This window comes from Malaya genurostris, chromosome 3, assembly GCF_030247185.1.
Source record: "Malaya genurostris strain Urasoe2022 chromosome 3, Malgen_1.1, whole genome shotgun sequence".
Taxonomy (NCBI): Eukaryota; Metazoa; Arthropoda; class Insecta; order Diptera; family Culicidae; genus Malaya; species Malaya genurostris.
In genome coordinates this window covers 63,374,619-63,389,043 of record NC_080572.1, presented here as the reverse complement: position 1 = coordinate 63,389,043, position 14,425 = coordinate 63,374,619, and the positions used below count along the sequence as shown (strand labels likewise).

The 14,425-nt window shown below is 36.4% G+C and overlaps 2 protein-coding genes across 5 annotated transcripts; one reads left to right on the top strand and one right to left on the bottom strand.

The window, feature by feature from the left end:
* The first annotated feature begins 5,316 nt into the window (after positions 1-5,316).
* On the top strand, positions 5,317-7,678 carry LOC131435750 (tubulin-specific chaperone E). Its single transcript, XM_058603925.1, has 5 exons — positions 5,317-5,529; positions 5,605-5,705; positions 5,792-5,954; positions 6,069-6,984; positions 7,074-7,678. The coding sequence occupies exons 1-5, from the start codon at positions 5,449-5,451 to the stop codon at positions 7,364-7,366; spliced, it is 1,554 nt and encodes a 517-aa protein (XP_058459908.1). The 5' UTR covers positions 5,317-5,448; the 3' UTR covers positions 7,367-7,678.
* Positions 7,315-12,980, bottom strand: LOC131435751 (damage-control phosphatase ARMT1-like). Of its 4 annotated transcripts, none has more exons than XM_058603927.1 (6): positions 12,840-12,980; positions 12,637-12,718; positions 12,422-12,527; positions 12,136-12,359; positions 11,907-12,072; positions 7,315-8,449 (listed from the first exon to the last, which is right to left on the bottom strand). In XM_058603927.1, the coding sequence occupies exons 2-6, from the start codon at positions 12,714-12,716 to the stop codon at positions 7,703-7,705; spliced, it is 1,323 nt and encodes a 440-aa protein (XP_058459910.1). In that variant the 5' UTR covers positions 12,717-12,718; positions 12,840-12,980; the 3' UTR covers positions 7,315-7,702. The 4 variants fall into 4 exon arrangements, with proteins under 4 accessions (XP_058459910.1, XP_058459911.1, XP_058459912.1 ...); XM_058603928.1 differs by having other exon boundaries at positions 12,957-12,975; XM_058603929.1 differs by having other exon boundaries at positions 12,422-12,540; positions 12,637-12,950.
* Positions 12,981-14,425: the final 1,445 nt, after the last annotated feature.

Sequence of the window (14,425 nt, the reverse complement as noted above, 5' to 3'; positions counted from 1 at the left end):
GAAAGTCTGCGAAAAACTCAATTTTCAAAAGTTTGCAAAAGTCTACACAATAAAAAATGTCTGTAGCACTATGTACGAAATCTGCAATTTACAGACAAATCTGCAGATCTGGTTTCTCTGTATATAAATGGTACGAGTTTATGGGCGTTACGTACGTTACAGAAATACATGGCATTGTGGCCAAATGTTCAGTTACGAAATCCGTAAGTGATTGCCATATTGTCGCTAAACTTAAATGTAGAGGCGCTGCTTGTTTAGAGATGATACCGACGACACGACCTGCCACTCGTCTATCAAAACTGTATCGTAAATTTAACTACCCCTCAGTAACTGGAAATGTCAAATTGGAAACGCCAATGATTTTTTTTAAACTGGCAGCACAAGTTGATATATTTATTTATTTTGAATAACAGTCACCATAACCTTGGTTACTGCATATCGAAGGCAAGATGAATGTAAACAAAATAAATTTCAGATCGGTTATTATATTACGGAACATTCTAATGGATTTACCTGACTCGAGCGGAATGTAAAAATTGAGGAGTATGAGTTATGTCTTTTATAAAGCCAAGTTCAAAATTCAGGTCTTAACATGAAACCGTTGTGTGAGAAGGAAGACATGGAAATGACCGACAACGAGCTGAGCGAGGCTAGTGCTCTGCGGTACCTGCATAACGTACGGTAAAATGATTTCTTTGTGGAATTCCACTAGTAATCTTCGAATAGTGGTCAACAAGGTGAAATACTGTTTCCACTGCTGCGCAATCAACCGACACAAAACAATTATGACACCGGCATATTACACCGAATCCTACTGCCCAGAAAAGCTAGCAGTTGAAGTGTACGGATGAATCGCTGGAAGCAGATCATTGTTCTCGTTCGTTGGTTTCATCCATAGATTCGATTAAATTCCGAAAATCAAGTTCATTTGAATGCATTTCTGCTTGATTTGGACAAAGTTTAACACTAATAGAAATATTCCACCGCCTTCAAAACATGTTTATTTGTTTTAGAGTTCCTTGGTAACTAGTCCATAGCAACTTAAACAGTGTTGCTCGAGAAGATTATTTTTATCATTTACAAGGGGTCGCTAGATTTGTGGTAACTGGCGGTGAATCGTTAGGAAACAGTTTTAATGCTGATTTTTCTTCGGAGTGCCTGGTCGTGTCGTCGATGATACTTTCAGCAAGAGCTGTCAAATCGGTAGGAAAATTTCTAATTACTCTACCTTTTCAACGATTTCTTATGAAAACGGCAAATTCAAATCATAGTAGAAGTTGAAGAAAAAAATTTTACTCTGCGGTGGTAATGTTGATCTTAGTTCATTGTGCAAAATCTACCGTTTATTCAGAATAGAGCATTAAACTTGGTTTGATACCATTTTGCAAATGCCTGGAAATAACAAATAAAGTATCCAAAATAAATAGTACTCGATCTCTATACATTCTAGTACTCGAGAAATCAACATTACACTGGTTTCTGTTTTAAAAAAAGTTAATTCGAAAAAAACTAACCTTACCCAATTTCACACATTTTTGAAGATTTTCCATGTTTAATCGTAGTTCACACTAAAAAAAGTAGTAGTAATCACTTTAAAATCGATTTTCTTCTACTCCGAGTGTACTTTTATTGCTGATATCTATTTGTACTATTGAATAAACGATAAAAATGTTGCAAATCACTACTGCCGATATGAAAATTTCCGAAAGAATATTGCTTTTCTTGGTTCCATTTTTCATTGGCATCTGTCGTTACCGGTAAATCAGCTTTGCGACAATGTGCGAATTCAGACGATCCAGCTCCTTCCGTCACAGTCAACCTCCGTCACCTTCACCGTCAACATTAATTACATGCTTTCTTATGGAGCCATTCACACGTAACGTCACCGTTACGGAACGTCTTGACGGGCGGAGCGTGTGAACGTTCCGGTAAAGAAAGTATTAAACTAATTTTGACGGAAGCTGACGTTCCGGTGACGGTGACGGAAGAAGGCGGACCGTCTGAATCGTACATAATCCAATCCAATTCGTTTTCACATCTCATCAGGGATGCCAGGTTCACAGATTTTCAACTTTCTGCACAGATTTAAATAATGGCACACACTCAGGCAAATTGAGTGGTGAAAATCATAAGGCAAATCTTATGATGCATCAAAAATCATCAAAATCACCATTACATAAGATTAATATGAAAAATATACCTTTGCAATATACATCTCATCTATCACTATTACAGTTTTCATACGAACAACTTAGGAACTCTACAGGATATGAGAGAAGTTATGTTTGTCATAGAAATTTGACATAATGTGCTAAAAATTTCGTATGAATTTCATAAGGCTTTTATTGGCATTCCATTTTTCGGGACTTCAGAAGGCGGTCTTATGATTTGCATACTATATTCTTGTGGCAAAAACATACGAAATCATTATGAAATTCCACATATTTTTTACCTGAGTGCAGATTTTCACAGATATCTGAAAATGATCATAGATTTTCACAGATTCTGAAATTAATCAAAGATTTTCACAGATTTTTTAAATCGATCACAGTTTAGCACCAAAGGTAAAGAGCGGTGTTGGTTATAAGACCTTTTTTTGCTCACCAAATTGATTTTGACCTACTATTATGGTACGACACGATAGGCTTTTCGGCAAATTAACCAAAATGGAATGCTTTCAAACAAGTCTAGAAATTGTAGAAATTAGCTTTGCGATTTCTGAGAAAATTTAGCGCCGAAAAAAAACAACGCGTTTTGTCGGTTACATCATTTATACCTTCATATCTTCGGAACCAGAAGTAACAGCCATTTGATAATCTTGTTGAAATCGGTCCAGCCATCTCCAAAAAAATCTGAAAGGTACACACACATACACATACATTTTCCGATTTCGTCGAACTGAGTCGAATGGTGTCACTGTGAGTCTCAGAGGCTTCGTTCGAAAGTCGGTTTTCCCAAAAATTACTTTCTAAAGAGAAAAACAAAAAAATTAAATCAAATCTGAATTATTATTGTCATCAGAGTACCAATTACATCTTATGTGGCTTCCGATTTCGTCGCAAGGTTGTCATGTAAACAGCTGGTTAGTTGCGGTTAGTAGGTGAATACCGTGGCCAAGCCGTTAATTATGGCAAGCCTTGCAAAAAAATAGACAGATAAGAAATAGAATGAGACTTCTTTTACGCAAGCTATAAGTAATCCTAGTACTTCAAAGGGGAAAGTTATCTCAAAACACGTGAATATTATCACTTATGACGTTTTCTCTTACTGTTACATTTAACCCAGTTTCCACCATAACTGCTGTCAGACAATTTGTTTGAAGCAGACCCTGTCAGCTTGGTGCGAAATCAATCTTCAGTTAAGCCACGCCATCGCACGGCATCACATTCAACATATCATGTCAATTGTATGGGCGCGCAGTGCTGCTATTTTCGCGTGCACTAATTTAACATTTTTCTCATCTACTTTTATATACAAGATTCGATGCGGACTCGCCTGAGAGCGCCCTACTCGCAAAAAAGAATGTTGCCAATAATTTGTTCGGGAAATGTGAGAGCTTGATATCTTGTAAATATGATGTATTTGTTTGAAGTCAGTTTCGAACCTACACTGAGCAAAATACCATAGTAACCGTAGCCTGTTTTCCATTGTCATTTCAACTATACGCTTAAATAGTAGCAACAATCATGATATATGACTATTCACCATCTGTATTGTATAAATTACTAGACAACAAAGACTACGACTTGACTAAACTATTTGTATGTATGACTTTTCTGGCATGGTCTTCCTGACAATGGTAGTCATCTCAAATATAAGAACAAATAGTTAAAATCACAATTTCTAGTAATGTGAAATTGCTCTCGAGCCTTGATATATATGAGGAGCTAAATAGTTATCGCTACCATGTAAATATGTACACAGTATAATAATGTTACCATAAATAGATACATGGTTTAAATGAAATTATGAAGTTTGAAAACACTATTCATGTAGTCCATATCAACAGAATTTATGTAGTAAGCACATTATCGTATAGTGTTTTTTAACCGACGATGTTTTTCATTTGTGCTGACTATACAAATTGTCAATAAACGGATATACTTTGTTATTGTCACATAAAGTTACAATACAGCAGACAATTTCGTAACACATCAGTGATTGATTTGAAGAAAAAAAAGTATATTGTGACATATATTGTGCAATTTGGAACACTTGCAGGTGAGTAAATTTTGTAGCCTTACTAGTTTCCGTCGTTGAAATTAAATTTTTCAACAATTTTGCCGGTAATGGCTGTTTTCTAGTGAAATCGACGTCCTGTATAATTTTTATTATTCGTTATCAGTCGCTGTAGAAACAACATCAAGCGATTGATTAAAAACGACGAACATCATCCGATTTCCGGATTCAAATCGCTCGAATCCGAAGGAAAAAATAACAATATATGGCAGGTGGGTATTGAGGTTTGTTTCTGGACTTGGCTATTAATTTCTTCCATTTCTTCTTCGGGAAAAACTTCACCGAACAGAGCCTGGGATCAACAGTTGCAACCAAGCAATGCTGCTCCGTGTCTACGTTGATAATCAATATTTCACCAGGCACATCATCATAATAAAATTGTAATAATTGCAAAAATAAAATAGAATTCAATGAAACTATTTTGTTGTTCTTGTTCTAGAATTCAAATTCATAAAACTTTTTAACATTAGCTCATGTTTTGCTGATCTTCAGCATTGTTGAATCAACCACTGCCTTCAGTTTCGAAATAACTAGAAGTGAAATGTCAAAAATACCATGGCTCTGGTTATAGTGAAAACCACAATGTAAATAAAGATTCGGTCATGGTTAGCCTAACCATCTCAATCGTATTAGTTATTCATACAATATACTGTTCAATATTACTATTCTAGAGCCGATACAATTTATAGTAAACATGAACTTGACTATTGTTGAAATCATCTGATTTGATAGTCGGCTGAAAACCACTATACTCGCATGGTCAGGTTGGCCCTCTATATAGTAACTGTTACCATAATATTCTTCTGAGTGTAGTTTCAATGAAAATCGATCAGTTTCGAAACTGATTCTTATATCGGATTTACTCACACTCCGGTTGCTAAGTGTGAACCACCCAATTCAGTTTCGTGAAAACTTTTTGTTTGATGAAAATACCCCAGTTCAGCTTCAGATTTCCTAAACGAAAACGACATTCATAAATCCGTGTAATTATTTTCAGTGTAGAATAATGAATATGAATCTTCTTTATCGACTGAAATAATAACGCTTCTAACAATATCTGACGTTTGATGTTTTCATTTCACTTTCATGTTTTTCACTACGTGACCATTTTCTGAATGAAAGTAATTTCCCAACAACTGTTCAGAAAATCGCAAATTTTTACTTGAGTGTTGCGCAAACTGTGTGTATATTTATTTGATCCAAAAGGAAATGATTCCACTGCGTCGACTGGACATTGGTGTTCGCATCCGGATTGGACAACACTTTGGAACCATACGATACATTGGAGAGGTGGATATCGTTTTCCTGTTTTCTTTATGCCAAAGGCAGAGCTTTTCCCAATTGACTTTTTATGGTGTTTTTAAGGTGGCCAATACCGAAGGAGAATGGGTTGGTGTTGAATGGGACGATCCTCAACGAGGCAAACATTCCGGATTGGTGAATGGAGTTGAGTATTTCCAAACAAGGTCAGTAATAATCATTTGTGTGGGAGGAAGCGGATGAGTCATCCCATATTTGTTTACATACTCATAAGAGTGTTTATTGTTGATAGGCATGAGGGCTCCGGTTCGATGATCCGAAGCGAAAAAATCCCAACGTTCATGACACTCCTGGAGGCAATCAATGACAAATACATCATGACTGAGGACACCCTCGGTTTGGATGCAGAGATGTTAAAGGAAGTACAAAAACAACTGCATGCGTCACTGTTTGAAGTAAGTGTCACTCTGCTCAAGGCCGCTCTGTCGAAGTGCATTCGACTGGAATTGATAACTTTTGTTTGTTTTATTGATTCATTGAAATTCAATCAGTTATCATTTTTTTTGCAGGTCGTCGGAATGAAAAAGATTGGTGGCAAGCAAAGTAATTTGAGCCATTTGATTGACGCTTCGGTAGATTATTATCCGGTAAATTCTGCTGGAGATTTATCCTCTCTTACATCTCTCAGCTCACTGGATGTTTCAGCTACATTGCTCTGGAACTGGAAACTAGTGGGTGATATTATTGCGCAAATTCCTACCCTGCAAGAGATAAATCTGTCTAACAATCGTCTTGTCAGACCAACTGACGACGAAATCTGTTCGTTGGTAACCAAATTCACCAATTTGAAGAAATTGATCCTGAAGAAATGTGCTATTAGCTCATGGTCTGAAATAGTACGGCTAGCTCGAATGTGGCCACTCATTGAAAGTCTATCGCTAGAGGACAATGAACTGCGTGACATCACGGAAGAAAGTTATGCACTGGCGTTCACCAAGTTACGTGTTCTGGATATTCAAAATAATCATATATCTGATCAGATGTCGATTAATGCGTTAGGGCAGCTACCAGAACTGGAAGAACTGTCACTTAATGCGAATGAAATTTGTGAAATTAATTTTCCCGATTGTTCACATACGGAAAAGATTACTCTCTTCCCCAAGCTAAGGGTACTCTATCTACGTGACAATCCAATCATCGACCAGTGCGCGACATTTAACGAACTGGACAAACTGAAAAAGCTGGAGCATTTAACGATGGATCCGGATTCGAGTGTGAGCTACGAGGAAACGGTGGCGAGAGTCGTGGGATCCATCAAAGGGTTAAAAACATTCAATCGATCAGGAATCAGTGAAAAACTGCGCCGTGATTCGGAGTGTGACATGTGGAAAATGTTTGCCGTCCAGTGGTGCCTGGTTCGAAACGATGCTCAGCATCTGAAGGCATTTTTCAAGGCACATCGTATGTATCCTCGGATATTGGAAAGTAAGTTTGCCATCGGTATTCTGAATTCGATTCATTTATTATCATTTATTCATTCATTGTATCCTAATTTTATTAATTTTTTTATGTAGGATTGGGCAGCCCGGAACAATTTCTTCCTGAAACCCGTAAGGTCTCCAACATGTTGAATCTTCATCTGCTGAATGAACGAACTGGTGAAATGCTCGAAAAAAAGGTCCCAAAGAGAATTAATTTGCAAACATTGGAGAACTTGATAGTCAAACTGTTTGGCCCATCGGATCGCCAGGGAGGACTGCAATTGTCGCTGTTCGATCGTAAACGGGACGTTCGGATTCCACTGGAAAATCACGGTAAAAGTTTAGATTTCTATTCAGTCGAGGATCAGGACACGATTGTATTCTAATTACGCCAGTGGCACACTTTTTGTATTTGGATTGAGATTGCTGATGACATACAAATTTTTCGTCGCCGTACGACTGTAACTCAAAGACCCTTAGCCGTTATTTATTCTGCGTCCTTAATCTCAGATATTCTGAAATTTATCTCTGTTGAATTGAAACTTGTATTTTATTGAAGCAAAATATTGTTTAAAGCATAATAAAAACAACACAATGAGAGACGCATACACAAGGATGCTTAAATTCCATCTACACAGTAAATTTTGAAATCAGGATTTACAATTTCAAATAAAACTAGCTAATCAAGCGCACCGGAATATGCATGAGTAATTATTTGGACACTATTTGTGGGTGAACTGAATGACTCCATACTCACCGGTGACCATCCACCGGTCGTCTTTGGCGTACAGCTTTTCCGAAAGTCCTTCAGCAATTCCACAAATGAGATCTGCTTTGACCGTGCGCAGCGTGCACAAATTGGTAGGAAAAAAATCTCGCAACGTATCCCGGAACGGTGTGGTGTAGGAGAAGTTGAAGTCCCCGAGTAGCTTCCGGTAGTTAAGATCACCCTTGAATATCAGTAGCCCCGACTGGGACAGTTCGTCGTATAACCGTGGATCGATTTCCTTCATTCTATGGAATTCGTATGGTGAGGTCCAAAAATTGTTAACAGGCTTCAGAAAAAAGCTTCCAATCGCAAAACGAGTTTTTAATCGTTTTCCGAAATTAGCCAGAAGTGGGTTTTCGTGTGCCACCAGAGTATCTAACGTCCACTGCATGTCTTTCGGGGTTACATCTGAAATGTACCATGGAATTGCCTTGACGTTGAAATTGACACGCTTTACCAATTGGTGCTCAATGATGAAGTCCGCAAGGCAGAGGTCAGTGAACAGTTCGTAACCGGAATTATCGTTAATGATGTCAATGGTTGCATCTTTACAACTACGGACACAATCCCAGATGGCACCCGAATGGTCACTAACGATGAAACTGTCCCAAGATTCGAGTAGGCTGAAGGGGTCACCATCCTGCTTGACTTCCTGGCCAGCTGTTATCGAAAGATCACAACGGTTGCCCCAGAGGTTTAGCTAAAATGCGCAAAAAAAAAACAGATTACATGTTATCTCAATGGTTCTTCTTTATCTCTATCGGCACTTGTTAGCGGACCTTACACTATCATTAAAAGTGTCATTACTAAAAAATAATGTCATTTTTATGAACGTGCAATGGTGCAGTAATGACGAGATTTCTATCAAATTTGAAATACATCATTACTTAGACATCATTAAAAATGACAATAATAATGCTCGTGTAAGGGCCGCTGTTGATTTCAGAGTGAAATTATTATGATGAAGAATGACTACAAGCAAATTGAAATGTACAAAAAACCTGTAATTCAAGATTCAATAGTGGCCCTTACACGATCATTAAAAGTGTCATTACTAAGTAATGACACTTCTGCTCAAACGCTCGTCATTACTGCATTACTGTACATCATTACTTTTTAGCATTACACGTTCATTATTAATGATGAGTATTTGTAACTACTCCAGCAATAGCAATATTTTTATTTTCGTTTAGCTGAAAATAAATTTGATTTGCCATTGAAACGTTAAGGTTAATGAAATATTAACAATTTAAATCTACACTTTGTCATTTTTTCGCGTATAGTTCTAAAGATATTCATCACTTCCACAAAAAAAAATAAGAAGAAGAAATAATGTTGGTAATGATGGAAAATCCACAATTCCATCATTACTGAACTCGTAGACCTTACACGATCATTAAAAGTGCCATTCCTTTTTAGTAATGACACTTTTAATGATCGTGTAAGGGCCGCTAATAAGTTTAATATAAACTGTTATGTACTGACGAGTCTAAGACGAATTTCCGGATTTTTGTTTTACTATTTTCAGGTCCACGGATTAGACATTTCTCCCTACTTGTATCTACAAGATTTTATGCTGAGGGCGCCATGCTCACAAAAAAAAGTATGTTGCCAATGATTTGTTTGTGAAATATGAGGGCTGAATATCTTGTTAATATGATGTCTTTGGTTCCGGGTACACGCAGAAAAATAGAACGTGTTTGAAAGAACAAAACAGTTAGTAGATTTTTAAATTTGATTTATGTTAATTTCTATCTAGAATATGATTGTTCCAAACCAACATTCCCCTTCAACATCAACAATGATCTTTGTTTATTGTGAATCTAAATTTTGGTTTAGCCAAACGGAAAAAAAATGCTGTTTCAGCTAATTTCATTGTTGAAATCAAATACCATTTTTTTTGTTTATCAGCAAAAGTTGAGTTGATTTTATTGGCAATATCAGTGGCGTACCGAGGAAATTTGGCGCCCGGGGCAATAATCATCAAGAATCATCAAGAAAAAAATACAGTAAATTAAAGTGGTAAATTTTCTAAGCAAACTGATGTTTCGCGTTTTTCGGTTACACGATTGACACTATCTCATAAAATCCAATAAAGCTACCGCTTGTTTGGCAGCCTTTCTGAGCCGAATTTATTTCTCTCTCAAGTTTCGTAACGTTACAAGGAAACTGGAGCAGAAAAAATAGTGCCGCCATAGAAATCGACTTACCTTCACAAAAATAACATTCACTTCATTATTATCGCGACAAAATATGTTTTTATGCACTAATTTTCTAAGAGATTATCAGTTTTTTTTATATTCGTCACCGTTTCTGAGAAAATCACATCTGAAGCGTGAAAATAGCCCTCTAAAACGGTCTAAAACACACTGGCCTCAGCCCTTAATAGTGAACATCATCGTTTGAATTGAAAATATTATTAAGTTAACATAAGTGTGTAGTTTCATAAACAATTATTTTTTTTTATCGTGATAGTGACGTCATTTTGAATTCATCCTTGACAGCTCAGCTCAGTCGAAGAACACATCTCGAACAATCATCTTTACACTTTGCAACTAGTGACCGTATCCAAACGTGAGCATATGTTTTAAAACTCTGTTTAGGCGATATTGACCGTAAATGGTCTCATCCAATTTAACAACAGACAAACAAAAAAATCCATGTTTACAAACAGTACTGCTGAACTGTCAAAATGTGTTCATCCGATTGAGGTTAGCAGTGACGGTAAAAAACCTAATTAGGTTTTGCACGATGACGACACAAATGAACTGCCGATGAATCAAGTTCATCTTTGACAGTTGACGTGTACTTGTTTTGTTTTGCGCTAAAAATTGAAAAATGGCGAAAAAGTGCCTGTTAAAAACGTATTCCACAGTAAAAATAACTAAAAAGATTGCCCTGTATGTGTTCCCAGCCTTTAGGAGCGATATATGTATGAATCTGTTGAGTGTGAGGAGACTTGCAATTTTTACATTCGAACGATGAACTTCTGATGAACTTTTAAACTGTAAACAAGTACACCCCACTTGTACGCGGCGGGCCGATTTCCCCCCAGACGGCTGGCTATGTCTGCCAGCCATTTTTGTCTGGCAACAATGCAACAACCGTTTCTGGCAGAGAATTTCGCCTAGCGGTTATTACCGGTTCTTTTCTGTTGGATTCTTGCCATACAAGATTGGCAGAACCGTTTTGAATCGGTTCTACATTTTAGGCGTCTTGGTTCTATTTTTTCAATAAAAGATACATATGAAAGGCAATAATTATTGCGCTTCATATATACTAATCATCGAAAATGTTATTGCTAATAACATTGCATTCTCACTACCAAACATACCCATATTTTAATCTCGTTTACCTCGTCTCAAGATTCGTTTTTTTTTGTATGAACATGCGGGATTGACGAATATCAAATGAAGTCGAATAAAAAGAAGAAAAAAAGAAGGAGGGAAATAAACAAGACACGTGCGGCGAGATAATGACGCAATTTCGCCTGGACAATTTTGACAGCAGCCGGAATGCAGCCTGCCTTCTGACGGTCACAAGCGGGAAGGACGAATATCATATCTGGGTTGATTTTTCATTAGGGCGTATAAGCAAGTGACAGTTTCACTCTCTCTTTCGATTATTGTGATGTAATTAAAAAGATTTTCTTTGATATCACTATTCTGTTTGAAAGTCGAAAGTTTCGAGTATCATTTCATGCAAAGAGTTGAGTGATAAACGTGGGAACCGCTTGGTAATTAATAGAAGAGAAAGTAAACAAAGAGAAACTGTCACTTGCTTATACGCCCTAATGAAAAATCAACCGAGATATGAAGTCCAACAGAAGGAAGAGCGATCTTGCAAGACGGGATGTGACGAGAGAATGACGCAATTTCGCTTGCAAAATTTTGACAGCTTCCAGAATCTTGCAAAACTTCTGTCGGCTGTCAAAGTTTTTTACAACCGGGGTAGACTTTTATGAAATAATTTTTGTTTTTTTTAATTCATTTATTTTACCCCGGCTTCCTTTTATTGTTGAATAACAAACAGAAAACTGTATGTTCTTTCAACAAGATTACTGTGGAGATACTTGTTAATATGTGTTAATAAACAAATGAAACTAAATTGAATACAACAAATACAGTAGTCTTACGAAAGAAGATTTAATGTCTCACCTTCAACATTTTGACAAAAAAACTTTCCACTTCTGCCTCACTCCAGTCAGATTTACTGTTATTAAACTGCTCCAACGATTGCAGCACAGCATATATGGCATCGTATGAATTTGTGAGGGCTTTATGTTTTTGTTGTTGAAAATAATCTAACTTTTTCAGACTTGATCTAAAACATTAGAAAACTATTTACTGATTTCATTACCCCCCAAAAGTTAATACAATAACTAACGTTTGCTCGAAAATATTATTTAGTCGCCGGTACATGTAGGTTTCCGCGTACAGCCAACAGCTTGAGTAGTAAGTATTCGCTTCTCCCAATGTAGCTAAAAAATCGTTCCACAGCTGTTCATCGCCTAGCTCAGTTGAAATCGGTTTAAGTTCTTTATCCGTCTGTAGTTCATATTTTAGCTTGGATATTTCTCCGATGGCGTTTTTGAGTTCTTCGCGGGCCTCCTAGCACATTGTCAGTTAGGTTCAACATTATGTACTAAAAAATTGAAATGTTTTCAACCTACCTCACCAAAATGTTCCACTATTTGATCTTTGTCTTTGGATAGGCAATCAATTACCTGTGTTAAGATTATAGGGAGTCGCTCTTTCATGGTATAGAAGGCAAATCCCCTAGAAAGGAAAACTTTGTTTTATTACACAATAACAGTGCCTTGCTGAATTAGTATTTCTGTGGCAGACACGCTTACAATAAAAGAAAATATTAAATTAAACAACTTACTGCTTGTATTGTGCCTTCAACTGTGAATTATACGGAGGTTTTTCATCGATAATATTGTACTTAGTTTGGAAATCTTCCATTTCTTCAAGGAATATAGTTATGCGATAACGATAATAAAAAGAGCAATTTATTCCAAATTAGGAAATCCGTGCGTTTCAGATACCAGATCTCTATACTGAATTTGAATCAAAGCAAATTATTACACATAAGCAATGTACAACATATATTGAAGAGAGCACTAATCCATTGACTATATTTGACTAGATTAACGCATTTAAAATGTGTATTAGTAGAATGCTTCAGAATAATTTAAAGTTCACCCAAAGTCAAAACGTCAGCAATCAGCTGTTATTCTTTAAGGAAACAATGTTATTGAAACAAACATCATCGAGGCAAGATGTAACAGTAAGGGCAGAGATGCCAGGTAAAAATTTCAAATATCTTCAGACAGGGTTGCAAAAGTCTGCATATTCGAAAAAAATCTGCAGTTAGCATGTATGTCTTGCTGGCAGGAATTTCTCTATAAAGTATGACACGCTAAACTGACTTGACGAGCAAAAAAAAGGTCGCGACATTTTCAAACTCTGTAAATTGCGACGAAAGTCTGCGAAAAACTATACTTACAAAAGTCTGCACTACAAAAAAATGTCTGCAGCACTATGTAAGAAATCTGCAAATTTACCAACAAATCTGCAGATCTAGCATCTCTGCGCCTTAGCCGTCCTGTCATCACAAAGAAAAAAAACATCATCGAAATATTTCAAACCACGATGTAGAAACTGTGGTAATCACATTTGCTAATGTGTGTAAATGTGGTTGGAAGCAAAGGTCCATACGAAACAGAAAATCTGTTTTAGTCCACTATAGTGGTGTAATATTATTATATAACTCATATTCTCATATATAATATTGTGGTATTCTTCAAAACAATGAGTATAACTTACAAAATGAATCAGTTCTCAGGCCATCTCTGAGAAACCGAAATGAATTCAACTATTGCAGGTACTTTCGGAATCGATATAATTTGTCGTCACAGAGCTGTTCGTTGCGAATGATTGCTTTGTTCCAAACGACCTGTCAAATACAATGTAAAGCTAAATAAACTGCCCACATTTTGGATTGAATTTTGCCAACATAACGGATGATATGTCGTCACTCTAGTTATAGACACACTAGTAGAATTTAAGTCTAACAATGACTAACATGACCTTCAAACTATATTGGTATTAAGTCAGATTTAAAAGAGCCTAAGTTTATGGAAATAGGTTAACTCATCTCTGAGCAAAGTGATTGAGTTTTTTTTACTTTTGAATATATTATCACTATTTCCTGTGATTCAGGAACCGGAAGCTGGGAACCAAAATAGAATCGATTTAATTTACCGTCTACTGATAACAACTACCGAATGAAATATATTTGGTCCCAGTCTAGATTCAACCAAATATATTATATATCAATATGCATCACTCTTGCGATTCACGAGGGACATCACAGTAAAGTGCGGTGGTAAAAAAGGTTACTAATACACTACAAATTTTTTAATGCACATATGACAGCCATGGATTCAGTACACTGAATCAAACAAACCCAAATATATGGAATATTTCTCGATATACACTGCACGAAAAAATAAGCTGTAAATGCGGTTTAGAATTGCAATCTGATACTAACTCGGAAGAGAACACATTGTTATATAAAAATTCCCTATTTATATAAATGAGTGTGAAATGTAAACGCAGAACTAAACGAATTAATCTTAATGCTAATTCCAAAATTTTACCAACATTTC